At 43.1% G+C, this 26807-nt stretch overlaps 1 protein-coding gene across 1 annotated transcript in view; it reads left to right on the top strand.

The window, feature by feature from the left end:
* The first annotated feature begins 14850 nt into the window (after positions 1-14850).
* FZD3 (frizzled class receptor 3) overlaps positions 14851-26807 on the top strand; it is a 172341-nt gene continuing 160384 nt past the window's right edge. Inside the window, exons 1-2 of the mRNA XM_078649903.1 lie at positions 14851-14998; positions 20607-21079. Of these exons, the coding sequence (XP_078506029.1) occupies positions 20885-21079 (195 nt within the window). The 5' untranslated portion in view covers positions 14851-14998; positions 20607-20884. The remainder of the gene's footprint in view (positions 14999-20606; positions 21080-26807) is intronic.

Raw genomic sequence — 26807 nt, 5'->3', positions numbered from 1 at the left:
AGAACTGAATAACCCCTTGCAGAGAATTCTCGAGTCAGTCCCTTGGCAAAACAAACGTAACTTAAACTGCTACTTATCTACTCCCGCCCACGTATTAGGCTTAGGTCAGGTACATTGGGGTAGGCGTGGTTAGAAGCACCAGTTGAGTACGATTAGTCAAATGTATATATGTATGTATCTATTTTATCCATTTTAAAGTATCATATGGCTCAGAAACCATATCAATGCTTTTACAGTATTATTTTATAATTCTGTCTCTACTGTATGCACTTTACTTAACTACAAGTATTGCAATAATAGCAATTCATTTCTCTTGTATGAGAAAAGAGACTGATCAATAAATAACATCTTTTATTGAACCACGCCCATCTCTTATTTCTCTACAAACTGGTGAAACTAAGAATGCACGTACTGACTGAGTAAAATAAGTTGTCTATTGTTTTCACACGACTCTAGAGATACACTCTTGATTAGGGGAGAGCAAAGTTGTCATGTTCTATGGTTGTCAGAAACTAAATCCCTTCTTGTCTATCCAGGGAGGTTAAAATCCTCCTTGTCTATTCGAGAAAGTTTCTAGTGAACTCTGAGCTAGCTGGCAAACACAAAACTTTAAGTCTAATATCGTCGGTAGAAGACCTAGTTAACCTCTGCCCTAGGTCTATACTATTGAAGATATTATTCCAATGCGCAGAGCCTATTGGGATAATAGGAACTACACTACATGGCGCCCAACGTTTGGATAGGCGATAAAACTAACGCAAGACATTAGAGTAACTCAGTCGTGCTTTTTCACACAGAACCCCTTTTTTCCCATAATACTCCAAAGACGTCTGGAGTGGGTGAAAGGTCATATCCGCCAAACCTCGCAGGAGGAGACTCCTATGTATGGTTCTTGGTTTATTTAACGTTGAAGGATACACTGTTCCAAAATATTGTGCATCTAATCTTTGTTTCCATAGAAACCTGATCTGCAAACAAACAGAATAAGCTTCCTGTCAGTAAAATGACAGAAAGTGAAGAAGAAAGGGAGACAGTTAGACTAGCAGCTGAACTCCTAGTAGCAGACAATACTCTGCTGGAAAATGACCCGGATGCAATACTCATCCCGGTCAACATAAGGAAATCTATAACCCTAATACTTATAGAAAATGGACTGACACCAAGAGGTGGTACAGTCATATTCGTAATTGAGGCACACGAATATCGGCAGACAGAGGTATTCTATTCATGGATAAACTTTCCAGCAGCAAACGCTGTAACAAAGGATTTCCACTATTACAAAATAGAGGAACCTCCTAGTGAGTACACTCCTTTCGAGGAAGTGGAAATACCACTCAAATTCCAAGAGCACCTGCTCTTGTTTAATGGCGCCCTAAAACATAATAATCACATCACCAGGCTCGGTCCACTAGGTAGACCAGGAGCAACGTGGCCGGTCCTAGCCGGATATACACCACATCCAGACATTGAAGAAATGCCTGCACCAGAGCTTTTAACACAGCTAAAACAATTAATAAAAATACATAGACAATTAGTCCAATATGTAATGCGGACTTCAACAATCCAACCAGCAATTAAAATTCCACAGCTGACCAGTCATCAGGGGAACACAAATAAAATTACACCACAGAACATACAGTCCTGTCTAGGTAAGGTACCCGCAAAACGGGAACAAATTCCTTTCTGGCTAGCACAAAAAATAACTCAAATAGAGGCGGTGTTTCCAGATACCACCTCTGTTGAGAAACATAGGATTCTGACTATCTGTCTTCCAATGGGAATCGCACCACATGTGGAGGACTGTGACACTTGGGGAACAGTCTTTGCTTCCATTTACACAAAAACACATGGTGTACCATCCATGTCAGTAATACCAGATGTGCTAAAACAGATTCAAGATGAATACGGTCCAGAACCCGCCTTAACTCTCGGTATGAAATTACTGAAAGATTTCAAGCAGGTCTCGGCAATATTATTAGCCAACATAAAGGGAGAAGCAGCAAATGTGGCGATTCGCCAGAGGTTAAAAGAGACAAATATAGCAGACCAACCATCTGAAATTGCCAGAATCATAGAAAAATCCTATGAAGAACTAGGAAGAGATAGTTTGGGTGGAATACCAGTGAAACCCCAACTAGTTGAAAGTCCTGAAAAGGTATTTATAAAAAATAATTTAAACAATCAAAAAAAGAGCTGGGATGGAAATAAACAATCCAACCCTAAAGAAAAAAGATTCCAGTCCAGAGGAAGGTCTCCTTGGCAGAGAGAAAGATCTCCCGACCAAGGACGCAAGTCTCCCCAACGGGAGCCCTCTGTGAAAAAATACAACCTTAGAAATAGGGATAATATAAAGAAACCTGATAGATATCAAGATATTGATACACGTCCCTCTCAATCTTTTCAGACTTCCTCGCAGAAATCGGAAAGAAGAGGACGATCAGAACAAAGGAAAGAGCACGTCAAGTCCAAAGACAAAGAACCTGCTCATCTGAATAAAAAATTACAATTTCCAAAAAAGAAGGTAGCCAGTATTAAAGTAATCAACAATGCCGCGAATACTGAGGAGACAGCTGAAAAACGGAGAATGGGCTCAGACAATGCTAGACAGCGCAGCAGAAGTGAGCATAGCTCGCAAAGTCCTTATGAATCATCTGGAGACAGTGGACACGAATTAATACATTCAGGTGGAAACTGCAGATACCAGAGTTAGCAAACCTCATAAAATATATGAAATAACATTGCGTATAGAGGGGGATAAGACTAGAAAAATAAGGGGACTATTTTGGGATAATTTGTCCAAGGGCTATGACATCCTTCTAGCTGAACAAGACTGGCCTCCAGAGTTTGTCAGGGAGTGCCCACATGGCGAAGAAATAATTATGCCTGCCTTCTCAAACCATATTCCAATTCATAAAAAATATACACTTGCAAGAAAGTGGGCAGTAGCTCAAGCCCCTGCCTTATATAAAAATCATGTGGGATGGGATGAGGACTCTCCTCCTCACAAAATCCAGTTAAAATCACAACCTACTGCCCAGAGGCAGTACCCGATTAAGCAAGAAGCTAAAAAACAGGTAAAAGAGATCCTAGATAAACTTGAATACCTGGGGGTGATTGAAACTTGCACCTCACAAATGAACAACCCTTTGTTTCCTGTCTCCAAGCCAGACAATTCATATCGTTTTGTTTTGGACTACAGACACCTTAACTCATGTTGCAAAACATTTGCAGTACAAAACTCGCACAGTGCTGCACTAATGAATAACAGTGCGCAAAAAATACAAAACAACCTTAGACATTTCTAATGGTTTCTTTTGTCAAAATATAGCACCAGAGAGCAGATATTTGACGGCGTTCTCAATAAATGGCACGCAAAAGAATTTCTGTCGTTTGCCCCAGGGGTTCAAGAACAGCCCAGGATTATTCTCAGCGAGAGTAACAGAATTACTACAAACACGTGACAACACACGAAACCTTGTGATTTGAGTCATCCCAGGAAGATGCGGATTCACATACCTGACCTCTAATGAGGGAGAGAAGGTACCAATAGCATACAAATCACATTTGTACACAGAAGCTGAAAGAAGGTTCAGCATTAAAGAAAACATTGTTCATGCGGTTCAAACAGCTGTAGAAAAAGAAAAATACCAAGCAGACGGTAGACAGGTTACAGTCAGAACAGCAGAATCAGCTTTTGAGGCATTAACAGCACCATGTAATTTACCGACAACTGCACTAAATCCAGAATGGATACAATGGGTAAATTCTGTTGCTACAGACAAAGTAAAATACTATTTTGACCCAGAAATGAAAGATTTAAAATATCTAGAATATGAGAAAGAATACCCTCTGCCAATCGACATTCTGCCTTTACGACAGTACGCCTGTGTAATACATACAGACGGGCATGCTCAACCCTCAGTTTGGGGAGAGCTGGCTTACAAGGCCACATGCGAAATTGTAAAAGAAGTGTGGCGCGGAGGTAAATTAAGACCTCTACTTACAAAAACACACTCAGTGGAAAATAATTCAGAACAACAAACGGAAATAATTTTATTAAAAATGGCGCTAGATAATGCCGATCGCGAATTCCCGACACTTATTGTGTGCGATTCGTATTACTGCGTCAAAACATACAATAACGATTTGAAGAAATGGATTCAAAACGATTACAAAGATGACACAGGTGCAACAATAAAGCAAAAAGTGCTTTGGGAACAAGTAGTTCTTTTACAGAAAGAACTACCAAAAACTCACGTGATACATTCACTGAGTCATCAGCGTGATGGCGTTCACGTTGCAGGGAATTCATTGGCGGAGACAGCCACAGCGGTAGCAACTAAACCGGCTTCCGTAGCTACAAAAAAGCATACAGAAAAACACATTGACGGTGAAACTGTGCTGGCGGTGAAAACGTCATCAAAAGGCGACTGCTCGGCGCTACCGATCAATTATCCACTCAATTATACATACATAATCGATGCAAACTCCGTTCCTTTTGCTCGAATCCCTGGAGTGGGGGATAGAGTGATTCCAAACACGGACAGGAGAGGCTTGTTAATAGCAGACGCACATATGGGTGAGGGTCTCAGACACCTTAAACTAAAAGATTCTCTGGATGAATTACAATCAGTGTACTGGTGGCCAGGCATGAGCCTGCATCATCACATTTTTGTAAAAAACTGCCCAGACTGCAATAGAGATCGCAGTTGCGAGCGAGGAGGACTATTACCATGGCACTTCACTCCAGAAAAAGAACAACAATAAGAAAGTACCCATCACGAAAAATCGTTATATTAACATAAAAAGATTAATTTTCACTTATAATGTAGACCCCAGCGCTCGGCTGACGTCTGGACTGTTATACAAAGATTTGCGAGTCTAGAATGGCATATACGCTAGGAGCATGCTACGTTTTGATTAATGTATTCCCTTTAGCCCTCAAGCTTATGGGGAAGCATGGCCAAATGAGCATAGCATAGCGGGACTCTTCTCACTTCCTTCCTGAGGGATACGGGATGGTGTAAAGAAAAAACCGAGACATAAAGCAATCTATAAGGGAAAAAGGTATTAGGTTCGGGTACTGGGTGGGTCAAACATCTAATAAGTGTCCAACGCAGTCTAAATAACCTGCCAAGGAATTCTCTGAAAGGGTTCAGTCCGTATGAACTATTGTTCGGGACTAGAATGATAATCCAAGATCTTGATAGTCAGACTTCAGTGGTTAAAGACAAAAGCTTTGATATCAAAGATCGTTTGGCTATTTTGCAGGACTTAAATGAAACAAGAAAAGACCTGAGCAACATAAAACTGAAACAACAGCCAACAACCACTGAAGAGAAACCACCTGTCCCAGCAAGGCCTGTCTGGATTCCAAAAGTCGGGGATCTAGTCAGAGAAAAGATCGCGGTAAAGAAGGAATTTGGGCCTTCTTACAGAAAAGCAGTTCCTGTCTTGTCTGTCAACGGGACAAGATCAGTAGTACTACCGCCCCTTGCTGGTAAAAAGGAGAACCGAGTTGTATCCATCGACCTGGTTAAACCACAATCATGTGGCCGATAACAAACAGTAGGCCAAGTGGACTCCCAAGAAGTAGCAGAACACCAATGTTTGCTACGAATACAGAGGCTCAAAATGGAAGACTGATCACATTTGGGAAATCTACAGTGAATCAACAAGGACTATGCAACAAAGCAATGGAACTTGAACCTCTTAAAACCCAAATTAAAACTTTTCATCAAGAAACAACAACCTATGATGATGCAACTGCAGACTTTGCTAATGAAACAAAGCAAAATCCAAAAACAATTGGAACAATTGACAGAACAGCATCCGGCTACTTCATCAACTTCGATGATTCATCTGAAGACCTGAGTGAAGCAAAGAAACAGCCATCAACAAAAACTTTTAAAGACAAAGCTAAGGAACTTTTTCAACAGCTGAAAGAAACCTATCTGATCTCTCCATGGATTGAATTTTGGGTGGCATTCGGTGCATTTATCCTCATTCTTTGGCTCATCCTAGTACTATGTTTGGGACATTTCATTGAGGGGAAATATGCTAAAATGGACACAGCAAGCCAGAAAATCAACTTGGTCCTTAAACCACACACATCTTCACACATCGAGAAAAGAGAACTTTCTTCAGTAAACTTCACAGCCAATCCTATACCAGGCGGTGTAGCATGGGACAAAACTGATTATGAAATCTATGGTCCGGTTGAAATCCTGAAGTATCCTCACCAATTCAAGATCTCATTGAGTGACTTTGTAAAACCAAGCTCATTTGCAGATGATTGGGACTTTGAAAGTATCAATGATATGATGTCTGATCTTGTTATGTCTGCTAAATTCACAGAACATGATTATTTGCAGGGTTCGTCTAATTATGATCAGATGTTCTGCTACAACCATTATGGTAACCATAATCTACATAAATCTGCTCAACCTAGAAATGTTTTAAATTATAACCAATGGGAGCATTGTGCTACTCCTCCAAAAGATAGCTCAAAAACATTTTATGATAAATATTCATACTTTTCAGGGTTTAACACAAGTAATGCAGACACATTTTATTTCAAATTGTCAAATAAGACAGGTATGAAGACCATGCTTACAAACACAAAATTGATATATTCCGATTCATTCTTTGAACAAATGAATACATTTGGGTTTGATTTCTGGAACAATAATATTGAAGCAAAAACTGTTTGGGGTACAAGAGATTGGCAAGTACAAGGTATAGAATCATTGTTTAGAGCCTGCATGATCCCAGAACAAATTATATTTTTGAACAACACTATTCAACAAACTACCTGTCTTGGCTTAGCCAAAATCAAAGATTTGAACAAACCGTCTATTCCAAAGCCAACAGTGAACAGTAATAGCTCTATAGATGTTGAGATAGACGTACACCATATATTAAACCAAAACAGAACACATCCTGAATGGAAAAAATGGTTGATCTGGCCCACAGATACAAATAACTGTCAAGACAGATTCCTGAACAAAGAACAGGGGTTCACATTGACTAGGCCAGACCCTAGATATTCCCAAAGACAACATCCAGGGATAGTAACAACCTACAGCGTGGGCAAGCTCTGCCTTCAATGGCTACAAACGTCCACACTGGCTGAAATTAAGCAACACCTAACTTTACTTACAGAAGGTGCTGACTTGCGTGATTTCATATTGGGACCACGCAAACAGCGTCAAAAACGTTTCATAGCGGCCTCTATATATGCAGCTTATAACGAAATTTGGAAAGTAACTCAAATTGAGACAGCAGAAAAAATACGGGAAATTGACCGTATTAATTTGGAAAAATCACTTTCTGTGGTGGACAATGGGTTAATGACTCTGTCCTCCAGAATATATTCTCTGGACAGCATTGTGTCTTCAGCAATCGATATAATATCGCAAGACTTACTGATGTTACAACACGGTCAGTCCCAATTGCGTTCTATTGTACAGCTTGGCTGGACGTTACAAAATTTGCGTTCTGGCTATGTGCCTTTGGCGTTTAATCAACACAACGTCATTATTTAATATCTTTAATCTCACTGATAAACAAATCAGTTTGGCACAGAAGGGTGCTGACTATACAATTCTGAGCATTGAAAAACTTGAGAGATTACCATTGACAATGTCAGAACGACCTGTCATTGAATGGATAATACATGGAATAATAAATATTCCGATAACTACTTTCCAGTTTCAATTCTGCCAAAAATATATACCGGCAGGCCAGTATGAAAGGTTGGGTAAAGGATACATTAAGTCAATATGGAACTTGCCCTATACACACGAATGTGTCAGCAATAAAGGCCAGAAAGTGTTTCTCAGTGGCGATAATTGTGCAAGATCACTGAGCGGTACACTTCTGTGTCAGGGTATTAGTTTGCACGGAGCCTGTGAAGGGACTTCAAATAACCTTTCATGTTACTAGCTAGGCACACCTGCAACACGAATAGAACCATTCTTTAGGAGACTCTCGAACGGGAGTTACATTCTAATTGTAGATCGCAGATGTTGTAGTTTGCTGCCCGGAAAACCTTATCTCATAAATGTGACTAGGAAGGTCATGTGCTGTAAACATGTATTGTTCCCCAGCGACTCTGCAGACAGGGAGGCAAGGTTATGGCCCGATTTGAAAATTGCTTCTATTCGAATAGATACTCTAAGCAGAATGAAAACTGTGCTCCTACAGACGCCGACGAGGCTCACGTCATCAAAAGAAACGTATGATCTCCAAGTTGCAAGGACAACAGAAGAGATTCATTCATTGTTATCAACTAATTCCCCCATACATTTCGCAGAAATACTGAACGAAATCTTAAATATTTCTGATACCACTGGTATCTCCAGTGTATTTAAAGCAGTGTTTTCGGGTGCTTTAACTCCATTCAAAGCGATCCTGGGTATTTTTCCAGACTTTGTCCATTCCATTTTTGGCGGACTTCCTCTCCTTTTAGGACTAGTAGCGGGTATTCTATTTTTGATCCTGTTATTTCGCTATGGCAAACCGTGTCACAGACAAAACACCTGCGACAAGGGAAGAAATGATCCTAGCCATTGGCTACCGGGACCGGGTAACTAAAATCCTTGGACTATCCCGGCTTAGAGACCTGAACATGACTTAGGGCCCGATGTAGGTCGGTCGGTAACGGCCGAAAATCGGTATTTTCGGCCGTTACCGACCGGTATTTAGTAAATGGTATGTAGGGCCCAGAATTTTACAGATTCGGTAAATTTACCGATCGGTAACTTTACCGAATCTGTAAAATACCGAATCGGTATTTATACCTATTCGGTATTTTTGATATGTAGGTGGGACTCTTCTGAGTCCCACAAGCCTTACAGAATCGGTATTTTACCATGAAATCCAACTTCATGGTAAAAAACCGATTTCGGTGTGCATGCACATGTGTGCATGCACACCTGTGCCATATGACAGGCAGACCTGCCCTTAGGGCAGGTATGCCTGCCACATGGCCCCCGAATCTTTTTTGGGGGTGCTAGAGGGTGTCAAAGTGACACCCCCTGCACCCTTGTCAAAATCGGTATTTACCGATTCGGTAAATACCGACCGGTAATGCCCCATTCATTCCTATGGGCTTCAAAGCCCATAGGAATGAATGGGGCATTACCGGTCGGTATTTACCGAATCGGTAAATACAGATATTTACCGATTCGGTAAAAGGAACATCTGGATGTTCCTACATATCCACCCCTTAGATTTACCGATTTTTAATTACCGAATCGGTAGGATTCGGTAATTAAAAATCGGTAAATCTATTTTACCTACATCTGGGCCTTGGTTTCTTTCATTTAGACCAATGTGGCAAAATTGTGTTATGCCTGTATTTAGATGCTTGCTATGCGGCGAAGAATGCGTGTTGGACACCTGTCTGGCACTACTATCGGATGTGCCAATGGACGCAGATACCTTGTTGGGTCCGGTAACGGCTCATGCATTGTGCTGTCCCCAGCGGCTACCAATCCTGATGACGGCATTCGTGGAGTCTTCACCACTACGATTGAGGTGTAGTGAAGTACAAGATGAAAGCAGCATCGATCAGGTACGACCTTCAGTCAGCTATGCTGATCAAAACATCAATGGAGGCAATCATGCTCAAGCTCATGAATGCATGGTAACAACTTTTTCCGAATTAGTGGAACTTACGCAAGAAGCTGTTGACAGTTTTTTCAACAGTCTAAATGATATGATGTTTTCACCAGAACAGCAGGAATAACTTTGAGCAAATTGGCACTCGGAGTTCGCTACATGCTGAATTTGGCCTTCAACTTTTTAAAGAAAAGCGATATGAAAAATTCTCTCATCATTTTTTCAGACTGCAAGAACTTTTCCCCAATTCCAAAATATTTACGATTTTTGGGACACTTATCTTCTGCTTAAAGTAGACGTTATTCTTAGAGAACTAAATTTCTATTTTTAGGTAGTCACAAGACATTCGCTATGCTAGCACTGTTATACATAAATTTATGATTGTGATGAAATGGTCTCGCATTTTTTTTCTGTATTTAGAGCCATTTCATGTGTAATTTTCGCGTTTATTGATGCTGAATTTAGAAATATGCGTTATATGTTTAGCATTATTAGACAGCTTGTGCATATAGTATACGTGACAGTATATGTGGTTGTGTTTCATATATTCTATGAAAAATCCAATTTCCGGAATGCATATAAATGTATTTTTGGGGTGGTACGGTATACACAAATGCTACTGATATTCACTATGCCTAGATTTGTAAATATGGACATAGTCTACGTGGAGTGGGTGTGATGTATTCCTATAGGTACTGTATCGATTCCCCTATTCCTGACCCTGGTTTGGTTAATAATTAACTAGCAGCCATCCAACGGTGCAAAAAACGTTATCTGATTAAGCCAAACCACGGCACAGAAGCGCGTTATCTGATTAGGTCATAACGCATGCCATCTAATTAGACAAGCGATATTCCTCCAGCCCCTGATAAGGCATACGGAGTTCTCAAAACAAATCAAACCTTCAGCGACCTGGGAAATTCCCATAGCCATTGTTTTGATTTCACCGAGAACTTCAGCAAAAGAATGTGCGAACGAGCCCGTTCATATGACATCCTTATTGAAGTATATATGTCCATCCTTACGTCAATCTCGGCACCTTTCAGGTATAAATATTACCGACATTGCCTTAAGCAAACACATGCGGTGGTGACGAGATCGGAGCAGCAAGACGTGCTGAGGAGCCCAGCAGAGAGCGAAGCCCACAGACGCTGCCCCGCCTTCCTGACGCGCTGAGAACGAGACGCTGCCTTTCTCCTGCCGAGAAATCCAGCTCCGGCGCTTCCAAGCAGCCCTCGCAGGCAGCTGGAATATCAAGACCTGGGATAAGAGATACCAGCCCTCCATCATTCTAGATCTCAGGTACAGAACTGAATAACCCCTTGCAGAGAATTCTCGAGTCAGTCCCTTGGCAAAACCAACTTAACTTAAACTGCTACTTATCTACTCCCGCCCACGTATTAGGCTTAGGTCAGGTACATTGGGGTAGGCGTGGTTAGAAGCACCAGTTGAGTACGATTAGTCAAATGTATATATGTATGTATCTATTTTATCCATTTTAAAGTATCATATGGCTCAGAAACCATATAAATGCTTTTACAGTATTATTTTATAATTCTGTCTCTACTGTATGCACTTTACTTAACTACAAGTATTGCAATAATAGTGATTCATTTCTCTTGTATGAGAAAAGAGACTGATCAATAAATAACATCTTTTATTGAACCACGCCCATCTCTTATTTCTCTACAAACTGGTGAAACTAAGAATGCACGTACTGACTGAGTAAAATAAGTTGTCTATTGTTTTCACACGACTCTAGAGATACACTCTTGATTAGGGGAGAGCAAAGTTGTCATGTTCTATGGTTGTCAGAAACTAAATCCCTTCTTGTCTATCCAGGGAGGTTAAAATCCTCCTTGCCTATTCGAGAAAGTTTCTAGTGAACTCTGAGCTAGCTGGCAAACACAAAACTTTAAGTCTAATATCGTCGGTAGAAGACCTAGTTAACCTCTGCCCTAGGTCTATACTATTGAAGATATTATTCCAATGCGCAGAGCCTATTGGGATAATAGGAACTACACTACAATGGACTGTGTACAAACCTATACCTACTTTGGGGCCTGGTTTAGTAAAACGAGACGTCCACAGGCCTACCTCCACAAACTGCGGCAGGAAGGCAAGATGGTCACCTATGTCCTCTGTAAATGATATGCCATGTTAGATAGTCCAACAACTACGGCCATTCAAAGAGTATTGAGGGCTAAATTACTACCGGTCTTTAACTACACGCAACAGGCATTTACAGGGAGGTTCGTGCAAGACTTGGAAAAAATACTTTGCACAACATATAAAAAGATGTTTCCTTTACCAGCCTGTACTAGGAACATCTTGATTCGCCTGGAATTCAATCTTAACCATCAAAAACTAGAAGAGCTCTCTGCACTGACTAAATACTTTTATCTAACAACTGCGGCTCCAGAGAACACCATGAAGACTGTCATAAAATTAATTTTCCTACAACCAAGTAATCCTTGGTCTGCCTGCCTTGCTACAGCCAAAGATCTTCTGCAACTTGCGACAGAGAACTGGGACCCTAGCATAATCAACTATGCTATCATTAAAACAACAATAAAAAAGCAGCTATGCTTACGTTCTCGCAATCTGGACATGGAATCATTGGCAGCCAGAGATTTTCATGAAACCCAAAGTCTTCCTCACATACTGCTTAGCCACAAGCCCCACCTCACACAGCCCGTGGGGAGACAAGCTCTACATCGGACCCTAGCAGACAGACTACATCCACTCTCCCTAAAAGAATTATATCCAACTGGGAAAGCACTGCTGCGCATTAAGGAGTGGCGCCTCTGCAATTACAAAAGAGAGTCCCTGGCACACATCTTACTTTGCTGCCCTGACTTGCGGCTAGTTTGCAGAATCCATCTCAGACCCATTTATCTCCAACTGGGCACCCGCACAGCAAAGGAGGCTGTCCAATAGCTGTACACTTTGGACATTGTAAGCACATGGATAACTTTGGGAAATTTGTTTACCACACCCGTACAACATTGAAGAACAAGTCTCCACAAGCTGAGTGTGGTGGACAGCCCAGCAGCCCCTAAAATATCAGGGTTACCGTCCCGGCGGTCTGGCCATCACTGAACAACTGACTCACATCGGGGCACTTTCAGCCTCAAAATCCCTATGTTGAATGTTTTAAATAAAATAAGAAAATAAAATTGACTGTAAGAATGTCCTGCACATATATTTTATTTTCCGACCTTCAAATGTTTTTAACGTTGTATTTTGTAATGGTTTTAAGTAACCACACAAATAAAGAATTCCTCAATCCTCATTAATTCATACTAGCCATCACACACCTATCAGTCTGACAATTCAGACTTTTAATATTCATTAAACATTACTAATACCTGCCACCCATGCTAGTCTTACAGCTTTGGGTGTCACATATTAGTCATTTTTAATGAATATGGAATTATTAAACACCTGTTGTGTTCATCATAAAATAGACAAACATCGCCACCACATGGCGCTGTCATACGTGCCGGGGTTGCAAAATTTAGTGATGGTGCCAAGCCCCATAAACCACCAGCACGAATTAAGGTCTGCATTTGAGCCCTAGTACAACCGCCTATAAAATTAATGTTATGTATTGCCCAAAAGGTGTAACCAGACAATGTGAACACAGAACAGCTTTATATATGATTAAGCAGTGTTCGTAGTAGGTTATTGTCTAAGTGTTGCTAAATGCCACTGGCGCCCGTGTTTCTGTGACAACACTGAAAAATACAGAAGGGAGTGCATCACTTGCTGTGTGCCAAGATTTTATAGAGGAAGGGCTCTTTAATCAATGGCTCTTTCATTACTTTCTACAACCCCAGGAAATGCCTTCGCTCGACTAACATAAACTTAGCCGCAATCCCTAAAACTAAAAGGGTAAGATGTGGCGGCAGGTCCTTTTCCTACAGTACAGCTAAACTCTGGAACACCCTTCCGTTACATCTTCGCGCAGAGTCTGGCCATCTTCTTTTTCGAAACCTCCTCAAAACTTGGTTGTTCCGAAATGCCAACCTATAAACCATTTAGTTCTTCCTGTCTTCCCTAATACCTACGTCCGGAACCTAACTATCTAAACTTCAGGAAACAGCTTAAAACTTTTCTCTTTCCTTGATCTGCTCTATGCTCAAAGGGCGCTATAGTAAGCGCTGGGATGCCCGCGGGTAGCCATGCGCTATAGAAATGTTCTTTCATTCATTCATCCTGTCTCTGCTGCTAGTGCTGGGATGCCTCATGGTAGCTACACGCTTAATAAATGCAGTTTAATAATTAATAAATGCAGTTTAATAATTAATAAATGCAGTTTAATAATGAAGTGGCACTGCTATGTTGTCCTCCTTACCTTTGCACCTGGTTCAGTGCAGAGCAATAGCATTTCACAGTTATAGCTTAAACACACAGATATTCTTCCTAAAAGCCCTTACAGAATTTTTGTAAAGGGCACACATGCCATGCAATAGGCCTACACATTGCTCGGCACACCTCCTGCCTCCCTTGAATACTCAATCAAGCATTAAGCAGCAATCGAAACTCCCAGCTGCATCTGCAGGGCAGTATAATGCGTCTGCACGTGCAGGTGAGGGCAAACTGCAATAGCGGGACACAGGTCTGCATGCACTTTTATTTACTTTCATTTTGAATGACAGGAGCATCCTTACCTTATTAGATCTCCCCTTGCGTATCCCTTTAAAAATAAGGCAAAGGGGTGGAAAGAAAGGGAGATCGCGAGGCGTGTTGTGCTGTCACCACGGAAACCAAGCCCCGCCCACATCGAGCCCGCAACACGGCAAAAGAATTCATAGGCTAGCTCCCTTTACACCGCTGTTCTATCTCTCGGGGCAACACCAATCTATCCTCTGATTGGTCTTCCCTTGAGCCGCCCTCTTTGTTTTTTTTACGCACTGCCTTTATGACAAGTGTCGTCACCCAGATCAGCAGCTGTGACGTACATGTTACGGCCGCGCGCGCCCTCTACCGCCCCTGAAAAGAGTGCATCTTTACACCTGAGAGCTGCAGCGTCGCTCCAGACGCAAGTGGGCGGGTTCAAGCGACGGCAACAAAAGGCTGTCAGACCAATGGGTGGAGCCAAATCTGAACCCGCATGCACGAGCCCTCCGGTGATTGGTGGAGGTGTTTACGCACGCCCAGACTGCCGCCTCCATTCCTCTGAAGCATGGAGGCCTCCCTCTGAACGCCGCACAGGGCTTTGCTTGGTGTTTACACCCGGCTCCGCCCCCTCGGAGGCCCGCCCCTGGCTGCGTCCTGGTCCTGCTGCTGGATGAGCCGTGTCCGCGATAGCCGAACAGCATTGGAAAGAGCGGAGCGGCGGTGGGTGCGAGGACCGCGGCGCGGGGTGAGTGCCGCTGCCGGGGGTGGGTGGGGGCCCTCCAGCGGCGGGGGGTGGGTGGCTGGCTGGCTGGTGCGCGGCGCGAGCCTCGTGGGGTTGGTATCACCCTCCCTGCAGTCACAGACCCCTGCGCCCCCCGCCGCGGCGTTGTTAGTCCTCTCTGGAAGCGCCGCGGCTGTGGCCTGAGCACGGACCCCCTCCACCCGGGCCCGTGCATCGCAGCAGCAGCCGCACGGACCACGCCAGGCCCCTTAAATATCATCTCACCGAGGTCCCCTGTTATTGAAAGGCTTGCATCGCTGTATTATTAATCACTGGTCCTTATGATGCTCTTGTCCGGAATCCCCGTGTCACATTCAGAGCGGCCCATATATTATTTATGTGATGGCGGGTCCATGTTTTATGATCCAGGACACATTATCACCATCATCATATCCAGGCACCCAGCGGTCCTTATAGCATTATTACATAGAGGTGCACTGGGGCCTGTATAGTAAACATAGTAACCACAGTCATATATGTTAATGCCATCCCCACTAGCTACAGGTATTATAACACACATTATAATATTCTGTAATCACACACACACTAGTATTTTATTTATATCCAGCCGTTAGGGTCACGTGGAGTTTGCGATGCTTCCATCGGTAGGGTCATATGCCATCACCAGTGACACCTTATTGTCATTACCTCACCCTTCGGAACCATTGGTTATCACCACTAGGTTCGAGGCCTCGTCAGACGCACCTCACTACGGGGGCGTGGGGTACGTCACTCCACCCGAATTTGACATTTTACAAATGCAGTAATGGGGAGCAGGATAGCATGCGTGTTGATGCCCTGGAGGTGACGCCTGTGTGTTGACATGAACCCATGTATTCACGTCTAGCTTGTTAGCCAGGGTCTCTGTGTGCTATTAGATAATCTGGTTCTGGCAGCGGTGTAGTTACCAGTACAGCAGGTGCAGTGGTACCGGGGTGCACCGACCGTGGGACATTCCCTCTACTTGCATTAACACCCCCATTTCACATCTGAAACTCGGCATATTTCCATATGCTGTAGATGAGTTGTATTGTGGCCAGACTACGATTTTTCCATGGTTTGTATGCACCATTGGTTGGTGGGGAGGGTGGGAGACACATGGAGGATTGGGAGGGTTTGTGCATATTGTGAAGGCAGGCGTAATGTAATGCACATTCGCGGCGGACTGCCCTGACCCTTTCATGTCTACTGATTTGCACCCCGCCGCTCTGATTTAAGGTGTACCGATGAGCCGCGGTTTGTCTTGGGGTGTAGTATCTGAGATGCACAGTTTCATGTCTCCAAACGTAGCATCCCGAGAAAGAGTTGGTGATTTGTAAAGTGACGTTAACTCGCCTAAATTAGAAACTTGGTTATAATCGGCGTGACGCCACCTTAGTGACAATAAGTGTTTGGTCTTTAGAGGTTTACTAAACGTATTATTGTTTTAACAAACGTCGACGTGATTTTCCCATGGCTGTGGCATTCTGTTGGGGCCCGTGATACCGCGAGGCTGGTAGACTTGTTCCTAAGGTGTAAGACGCCCGTCCAACGAATGAGACATGCGGCGATCGGTGTAGTTTGACTTTAATATGACAACAGCACCCGTGGCCCTTGGAGTTTTACCTCTCCTCGGGATGGGCCCAGGCCGCCGACCCTGGGCTGAGCTGAGACTGGACAAGCTGCTTCCCATGTACTGAGAGTCACGGCTGGAATTCGTATGTCCCTGGAGTAAGTACGCTGGGTGCACAGTCTGTATTTGGAGAAGGTCACGAGTATTTATTAGTCTAAGTAAATGCTTAAACGCATATTTACAGTTTATTTTTATTTTGAAAACAAGGCCCCCTGAGGCCGAAACGCATCGTGTGTTTATGGTGCACTTAACTGGGTTTATCTTTGTGAGCTTAGCAAGCGGTAAACTATTTCTATGGACTTATAATTGCTACCGAACTGCTCCGTCGGTCAACCGCCCATCATGTCAACATTTTCCAGTTTGCTTACCGGATTGTCAGTTCAAACATTCCCCAGATTGTGGTGCCGTGCTCGTCGATGAGGTGATGTATTGTTAATTATTGCAAGACTTTGCTTGTTGAACAAGTCTGATTTATTAAATACCCCGAGCTTGTTAAAAGCTTAATTCCTTTCTTCTTACATCAGATGTCACAGTAAACATCTCCCATCTGTGGGACAAGTCGCATCTCTTGCTGTGACTGCAGGACAAAGCAGGATGGCCTGATGGCTTCTGGTCACTGCACTCCAGTTGTTGAGTCCTGGAATTGATATCCAGTGAGTTGGGTCCAGAAAACCAAGGCCTTTGTTTCTACAATGCACACACTTTAAATGAAAGCCCATGACTTTCAACGTTGTGTCCTAATGGCCTGGTGTCATCTTGTAATTCTACGGTCTTTTTTAGCTTGTTATACTAGGTCCTTTCTGGTGCACGTGAGAGTCTTTGCAGCAGTGGAGCAGGATAACATGCACTGGTCTGGGGCCTTGGGACTCAACAAACCAGTTGTAGATGTGTATCAAGGGTTCTACATGTCAAAGCTAATGAGCTTCTTTGATGGTAGCTCTGTCACCAGTCTGCGGAAATGTCCGTTTTGTTTACATGACAAACAGATGGAGACAGGCGCATATTTGTTGTGGATAATTTCTTCCTAGCAGCATCGATTGTGATATGCAGGCCAGTGACACCAGTGCCCCTTGGCCAAAATAGGTTTAGGTTTTTTCTATTGCTGGAAATGTTAACATACACTCCTGTAAAATAAAATGACTGCTTTAATTATACAATACATCTAAGAGAGAAATATTTGAATGCGTGATTATTAGAATAATTTTAACATTTAAAATAGCCCCTCATGCATTGCAATACAAACACTCAATAGGAATGAGAATGATACAGCAGCCAACCAATGGCAAAAGGCGAAAGAGAACCAGTACTCTGATCACAGCCAACGCCCTCTCTTTGCATATGTTTAAAGATCTAATCACAATGGGTCATACAGATAGCTGTGCTGTCAAGGCAGACCTAATTACAGCACTCCTGATTCTCACAATAATACATTTGAAAATCATAAAGTGCACTTGCTATGCTGTAAAAGTTTTTGGGGTGCACGTTAGGGGTACGTGTGTGACCTGGTGAGTTTTTTCATGGGTAGAATGCAAAAGACACCCACAACTCTGAAGTTTGTGGGCATTTACAGACGTTCTGTAGGATTCTTCCCACCCTGTAACAACCAGTACATTTCTGTAATTCATTTGGTTACAGGGTAAAGGTTTTATCCAGAGGGAGAAATGTTTCACCTGTGGAGGAAAAAAGTTAATCGTACAAATGCACGTGTGTGGCCAACTTTTATCTTGCAGATTTTTCACTTTGTAGATAATCTACATGAGAAATATTGTCTACTAGGGGCCGTATTACAAGCAGCCCCTATTAGAGAAAGTATTACTGTACTCGGGAAATGGCAGCACCAAAAGTTGTTGAGTGTATACCTTGCAGTTTTACCTCACCATAAGGCCACACATCACTACGTGTATGAACTCAACAATGCCTCAAGATTTTAGGCACACTTAGTTTAGTAAGATTACATTTAAAATATTTGATATAACCAAATGGATATTGACATATAAACATACCTGAGATTTAGTGGAATGTTTCCAAGTCGACTCATGCCGTTTGCTGTCATAGGGGGACATGAGGAGCTACATTACATCTTAAATTATAACAAATCATCATACAGTAAATTATTTAGATCATACATGCGTTGTACACAGAAAGCAATCTTTGTTTAATTTTTTCTTTGCAGTCCTCTTGTGCATACATTGTCTGTCTTCCATGTTGTTCTTCCCCTCTTTCTCTTTGCCATTTACTTTCCACTTGTTTATTTTCTGTTGTGTTGTTTTCCTTTATGAATTTTCCTTTTGTTTTCTACGTCGGTTTCTTTCCCACCTGTGTCTTCCCTATTAACGTACGATTTATTTTTATTGGCTGCTGTTTTTCTCCTTCCAAAGCCTGGTCTGGCTTCAAGAGCTATTCATTCAAAAGCAGCATTCACTTATCACTGAACAATCGTCAGCAGGGTTATTGTTGTTTTATTCCAGGGGTCTCCAAACTAGAACTACTTGTGATCAATGAGAATGATCCAGAGCTACTAGTATTATTAGTGTTGTAAATGCGACCACATCCGGCTAGGTTATATGAATAGATGCCATATGCAAGATTACCAGCAGTGATTACTTTGATGCATCAGGCATGGTTGCCAACTGTAATGTAAAACGTCGTGTTCTATGTGCAATGCCTCTATAATGGTAATACTTAACAGTTAAAGATGCAATGTCCCTTGCCCCTAGGTAATAATATTAATAATAAGCCACCAGAGCACTCCATGATCTATCGTAGAAATATCTGCTTTAAATATATTTTTGAAATGTAAATTCTTTTCTCCAAAACGTCAGCTCATGAGTTCTGAAAATGCACACATTTTTGTCTCAACTGTGTGCTTTTCAATGCTTCCATATATTCATTCAACCAAGCAAAAGCTTCCCATTTAGTAGGCTGGGTGGGCAGCACATAGGAGATCAACTGATAGGTAGCTGGAGATCCACCAGTAGCTTTCGGGCTACTCGTTATAGAATCCTGTTTTATTCGTTATGTAAAATACTTTGCTTGGGCCTTGTTGACCAATTCCTAAAAATGATAGTGCTTCATTGGGAAGCCTTTAAACTAAAACTTTTATCATGATGAGATGAGGTGTTGGCTAGTAGTTTAACCAGTAGACTGTTGACCTTGGAGACCCAGTTTAAGATTTCACTCTCTGTGCACATTGCGTTCTTGCTCAAATTTGATGATCTCCCAGCACTCCAGTTTACTTGTGTGCAGAAAATGGAAGTGCAAAGGAAGGGGCTAATTGCAGAGTAACGCGGTGAAAATTTCATGGAAAATGTTAATAAAAATTGAAAAAAATTATTTCGTTTTTATTGTTTTCAGCATTAAAACCAAAAGCATACAACTCAATAAACACAAGTTTGGCACGGACAGGTAGTTCGTTATATCAGATCACAAAATCCTACAAATACATTTGTACTCAAGGGAAGAATTCTGGTGTACAGGGAATATCTTGAATATAATCCTATCATTGGTACAAGCAGTATCTCATGCTGTTACAAATCGTCGCTCTACTAACCAATGTAGTGGTGGGGGTGGCTGATTGGTACGTGAAACTCAAGTAGTGTACACCAACCTCCACCCATGGTCTTCCATCGTCTATGTTCCTGCCTCAGGTGACAATACCACCTCAGTGGCGATCTGTGACTGTGATGTTGTCCCGTTAGCGTTACTTAACAAGTAAGTTTGGTATGGACCCTAGTAGTTCCTGGGACGATTTCTGGGGGGTAGAAATTCATAATATGTATCGGCTTGAGTATTACAATACAACATGTCTGTATGCCATTCTGCAAGTTGTGGAAGTGGGCCCCTCATCCATCGCAATACCACCCTCCGCTTAGCAAGTAGGAGGCGAATAGCCATCATAGAAAATACAAATACTATCTTTCTACCTAGTACGGCATTTTGATTCCTTTTTCTTTTTTTCAGAAAAAAATCATTGGAGCGGTTGATAGTCATAGGAGTTGGCCTCTTTTGGAATACACTTATTCAAAATAAATATTTCTTCACCCGGCAACAATGCGGGGTCAAGAAGATGAGACAAAAGAGTATCTACATCACTGGAAGTTGATCACAAATGGATCTCATCAGATGGCACCATCTATATTCTTCTGACCTTGTGGGCCCCAGGCGGCTCTCTACAGCCAAGACACAAGCATTCCTCATGAGGACATCAACGTCGTCTGGCAACCCCGTCTACAGGCAGCATGTATAGAAAGATGGGCATCCTGTGGCTCTTCTGGCTCTGGCCACTGACCGTTGTTGGTCACGCCCTGGGACACTCCCTCTTCGCCTGTGAACCCATCACCTTGCGGATGTGCCAGGACCTGCCATACAACACCACCTTCATGCCCAATCTTCTCAATCACTATGACCAGCAGACAGCAGCACTGGCGATGGAGGTAAGGCTTTCTTTTTATCTGTTAGGAAGACACAAATTAGCGAAATGCTGGCGATCTACTGATAAACCAGAGGAGCTCAAAGATTGTGCTGGAACAACAAGGTCTGTGTCAACGCCAAGATGGAGGTGACTGTAGCCGCTTCCTGCATTTACTTGTCACTGACCTCTTTGTCAGGGTGTAATTTCGCTTGGCCTGCTTGTCTGGGAGTATTGCATGTGCTTTTCAGAGCTCTCTCAATTTGCGAACCAGTTACGTAGCATTCTGTCCTTGTTAGTTCCGTTGGATGGTTGACAGAACAATCAATATTCAGCTGATGGGTGCTCAACCTTTTGGACAGGTGGATTAGTGTACTTAGCACACGCTTTGATGTTGCCTGTGCATAGGTGAATTGGTCTCCTTGTCTGGTTTCTCAAAGTGTTACAATGCCTGCGGCATCACATATTATGAAAGTGACAACACTTTTTATTCATGTAACTTTGGTGGGGGGAATGCATTTTGTTTGTCTTTACATGTGAGAAGTTTGTAGTGCCGTAGGGTGTTGTACAAGACGAGGTGAGGTAAAGTGCCTACTCCCCTTAATTGTGTTTTGACTGGTGCACAGCCGCCCAGAAGAGCCTATGTTGTATTCCAGGAGACGAAAATACATCTTTTAACTATCAACTAGTTTATTCCTGTGATGTTACTAGCACCTACACCTTTCCACCCTAGTTCTGCTAAGTCAAACGGTATTTATTTAATTTGTTTGGTAACCACACATATTTCTCTGGCCACACTATTTGACTTTATCCATGTGACCCAAAGCCCACAAATACTTTTGTGGAAAATGTTGAAACTGTGCTGAGTAGAGCCTTGCTCTCGTGGGTGAGGTCGTGAGTGCTACCTCAAGACCTGTGTGTAAGTTCAATGACTGTGATGTGGTCCTATGTTGAGAGCAGAAGCATCTCGCACACCTGTGTGAGTATTGGCAGCTGGCTGCCAGTGTTAGTCATTGCTCTGTAGATGAGTGAGGATAGGAGAGCACAGACTTACTCTTGTTAAGTCTTAGATATCTGTGCTGAGATGCAACGTGTCTCATGAGTGAAGAGCTGGTTGTTAGTATTAGCGATGGGACACCTGCACACAGGAAAATAGGCTAAGTTTAGAAGCTTGTTTCACATGGCTACCGAAGACATTTGCGGATGGAGGTGTATTTTTATTTAGCACTGAGCTGGATCACATTTGAGCCAGGGACCAAGGGAAGTTGCGTTGGGCTGAAGGTGTAGAGGAGGCTCCGTCAGCAGTGGAAGCTTATAGGAGGCTGTGGTGAAAGTGTAAAGGAGGCTGTGGCAGAGATGGCAGTTTAGAGGAGGCTGTGGTGGGGATGGAAGTTTGAGGAGGCTGTGGTGGGGATGGAAGTTTAGAGATGACTGAGACGGGGATAAAACTGTGACAGGATGGAAGTTTATAGGAATCTGTGGCACGGATGGAAGTTTAGCTGAAGCTGAGGTGGGGATATAAGTTTAGAGCAGTCTTTGGTGATGATGGGAATTTAGACGAGGCCGCGGCGGGGATTGAAGTTTTGAGGTGGCACGTTAGAGGGTGCATCTATAGCAGAGATAGTATTTTACAGGCACCAGGGTGGGGATGAGCCCTTATAGTGCAATCACTAGTGGGGAAGACATCATTAGGACCTCCACTTGGAGCGTGCTGTAGGGAAACTCTTGTGGTGAGTAGTCCTTCATAGAGTAGACTGGTAGACGTCACCATGAAGAGCAGGCTGGGAAGGACATGCAGAGTAGGTTGTGTTACATGTAGAACTTGCTGCTCATCGGCTTGCGGCGTATAGTTTGCTGTTGTCGGGGTTGCCCTGTGGAGCAGACGGTGGAGGGGCTGATGCACAATACATGTAGGTGTGGACCACCGGGTGGACTACTGCGGTGACTTGGAAGGTGGGGTCCCACTCATACAGGGTGCTTATTATCATTGGACCCTTTAAGATGGCTCCAGCCATAGGTCCCTTTACACAAGAGTGCCTTCATGGTACCCACTGTGGTCACATCTAGCCTAACTGTCTTCTCCAGTTACCAGGAAATGCCTGGAGGTGGTTCGGGTGACTCTATTGCGCTATACACGTCACGTTATCTATGCCACTGGCAGTGTCGCAGCCACTTGGTTCACAAGTCCTCCGAGGCTGCAGTTTATTGTCTAGGACCGAACAGGGCACATTCCCCGCCGTGTTTCTTTAAGCCGTGTTGTCTGGGGGTGTTGGAGATGTTGTCTCTGAGCACTAAGCTTTTCTGCATGGCACCCACACGCAGACAGCCTAGGGGGCGTCTTTTCTCTAACTCTCTGTAATGGCGGCCTGCTCCCTTTGAAGTGCACTTTGTAAACTACAGGTAGCTCTTGTAATTGTTTTATTGCGGGGTCATCTGTGGCCTCTGTCCAGCCCTACCGGTCGGATTCCTCCTGCTTCCTGTATTATTAGAGAAGAAACGGAAGGGCGGGTCCCAGGACACCCATTATTACCTGGTGAGATGGACTGGCTCACACCACAAAGCCCTCGATAGTTTACCTTCACTCTTTGCAAGTATAGGGAATGGACTGTATAGAATGTATAGCTGTTGATGAGCTTGCTCACTTGTGTGTGTTTTTCGGGGAGGCGGTGACGTTAGGCCGAGTATACAGAATACATGTAAGCAAACTCAGGCCAACAGCTTTGTGTAAACGCCTTTAATTTTTTTTTTATATAGAATGCCTGTGTGAAGAGCCCCCATACGTCTTGTGTTGTCACTCCTCTAGCATGCATTGCACAAACGAGATCGGCCTTAACCCGAATTGTTCTAAACTCCCCCTTTTGCAATTTTGAAAGAAAAATGTTATTTGGAAAGCCTCTCACTACCCACACTTTTCATAATATCTAATATGAATATTATCTGTAACTATGCATTATAAAATGTCTTTATAATTCGCTTCTTTCTCGTGGATCAAACACACCTCTGTATTAGGTTGAATATTGAGTGGAGTGCAAAGTGAGTTAAACAAAGCCGATCAAAGTTTGTATTTTTCTGTTTTAGGTATTATGCAGCACAACCCCATGTAATTATGCAGAATTGGGTCCAAAGTATCTGCGCGTTTGTGTGTTGCTAGAAAAGCATTAGGGAAGATAGACAAACAAGGCTTACTTAGACCTGGTGAAGACAGGAGAAAAAGGATTAACAAATATTGCATTCCCCCTTCTAAAATTAAAATAACATTGATAATTGGTTTGGGGAATCCGTGTTTCCCATAATTATTGTCACAAAATCCCTCGCTTGTGAATACAATATACTACTTTGTCATGAATCCAAGCTGTTGAGCATTTTATTTTGGTTCTTTTTTGTTGTTGTGCCTATTTAATTTCACATAAGCGGATGATGTAATTTAGCCTGCAATCCGAAGATCTTTGCAGAGGCTGGTGATTATGAGTGTCCAAGCTCCTCTTTCGCCTGCATTAAAGAGGAAATCCTTTTAATTTAATGCCTATTAGGACGAAGAACAAACACCTTTGTTCAAGATCCTTTTCCCACAAGTACCTGATTAGGGCCATTCTTTAGAAGACGAGAACTCTTATGCTAAAGGATGAAACCCTGTAGTTAGTTGTAAGCTCCTCTGTGCGGCAGGTGAATTTCCCGCTTGTCAGAACAAAGGAGCCTGCAGCCAGGGAAGGGATGAGAACTGTTGAGAACGTTTGTCCGACGTTGTTTGGCTGTACTCCAAGCCATGGCAGATGTTCAGGATATCCACTTGATACATTTCCATCAAGTAATCTAAATGGGAATTACTTGCATAGTCTGTAATTGCTGTGAAAATCTGGCATGGCTCTGGCCCTTGTGGCACAAAATTGGGAAGTCTATAGCCCCAGAGAGGCAGAAACATTTAGGTACCATTGAATGACACGCAGATCAGTCCGAGCCATTGGGGGTTTAGATAGGCGACAGGCCCCTAAGTGAGGCTCAATGTGACGAGCACAGAACTCAGGAAATACGTAGATGAGATTTCTTGTACATCATTCAGTGGAGGAAATGTACATATATTTAAACCTGTAAAGGCGTTCTCATTAGGGCCAGAGACAGATTAAATTAGCAGTGAATTGAATAGCACTGCATTATGCCTCTCGGATGAGTGTGTGTAAGCGCCGAGAGGACTGAGAACCGAATAGTAGTTTTGGGGTTTGTGTCTCTTTCTGTGTGCAAATGGTGTTAATGTTGAGTGGTAACAGTGTCACCTTGACTGTCGCCGCAACAACCTCAGTGCGGAAGGAAAAGCAGCAAGGATGTTGTTGTGAAGGATATACGTTGATGTCGCAGACTGCTTAAGTCCCAGTTGTCAGGGCCTTTGTGAATTTGATGGTCGGTTGTTAGTTTTTCAACGTAATAGAGTATTTCTCAAAATGAAAGATGTGAAGTCCGCTGAGACTGTGATGTTTCTAAATTTGCCCATCAACAATATGGTTCATTGATGAGCCTGGCGGGTGTGGTTAAATACTGTAGGAAAGCAACAAAGCCCATTATATTGCTGATATCACTAGATGCTCTCAGCCGCCCTGTCCCGAAGACATCTGTTTGCTGGCCCCTTCCAATGTCTTAGCAGATGTTGGGAAGACTTGCATGCAGTGTGCTATATTCCAGTTGTGCGTAGGTGGTCACCTTCATTGCACTCCTGTGGAGGTAAAGCATGTACTTTACAGTGACATGCCTTCAACTCTCATGCTGGATCTCGCCTACAGACAACTTTTAGATGTTGGGTGTTGATTACCTATTTTGGACAATAACAGTACTTGCACTGGGCTTGCGGTAAGCCCATTGCATTCCATTGGGTGGCTTTTTGTCACTCTCATTTGCTTGTTTCTTATTTGATGGCTTTTCTTCTTCTTGTGTTTGGCCCCCTACTGGAGCATTTCTTTTTTATTGGAGTACTTGTCCTTCCATTATCAACTTTCCGGGATCTACTTTTCTTTTAATGTTTGCTCTTCATGGGAGTGCATGTGTTGCTTTCCCACCCCTCCCCTTCACAATTGTACTTTTCTTTTTCTTTGTATAGAGCCTAACAGCTGCAGTTTACTGACTTGTCACTCCTTGTAAGGCGCTTGCACGCACGTTTTTTTAAACCATTTCACGATGACTATCCTCCATTCTGGAACACTGAATTAAAAATGCAACTGTTCATGCCGTATGTGCATGCATGTGTTGGCAAGCATATACATCGTCACGCTTGTCCGCCATAGTGTTCTGATACCTATGAATGCATGCGCCATGATACATGCGCATCATTTCATTTTTTTTGCCAGTGCTCTTAAGCATGGGCATTTTATTTTAACTTATGGCTGAAGAAGAATAGCACTGGCAAAAAAAATGGCAAACCTGATAGGTTTGCATTGGCTAAGTATCGTCCCTCTAAAGGCCAGAGGGTGCCCACTGGAGAGCAGGGATAGTTTGAGGTGGCAAGGATTGAAGGGGCTATCAGGAAGTGGCCACGCGGGTGCCCCCCTCTGGTTACCCCTGTCTCTGGGGCGTTGTCTCGGGTCCACACGACCCCCTCTGTTTACCCCTGTCTCTGGGGGGTTATCTTGGGTCACAGCAGGCCTCCGTTCTCGGAACCCCGCGACGCGTGCTCTGCGTCCGCCTTTGGCCACGAGCTGTGTTTGTGCTAGCAGTGGTCGAAGCGCTCTGTGCCGGCCCTTCCCCCCTCTGCTAGGCGCTACAAGCGAAAC

The sequence above is a fragment of the Lissotriton helveticus genome, chromosome 6 (genome assembly GCF_964261635.1).
Source record: "Lissotriton helveticus chromosome 6, aLisHel1.1, whole genome shotgun sequence".
Classification (NCBI taxonomy): Eukaryota; Metazoa; Chordata; class Amphibia; order Caudata; family Salamandridae; genus Lissotriton; species Lissotriton helveticus.
Note: the sequence above shows the minus strand (reverse complement) of the source record. Positions and strands in the feature narration are given on the sequence as shown.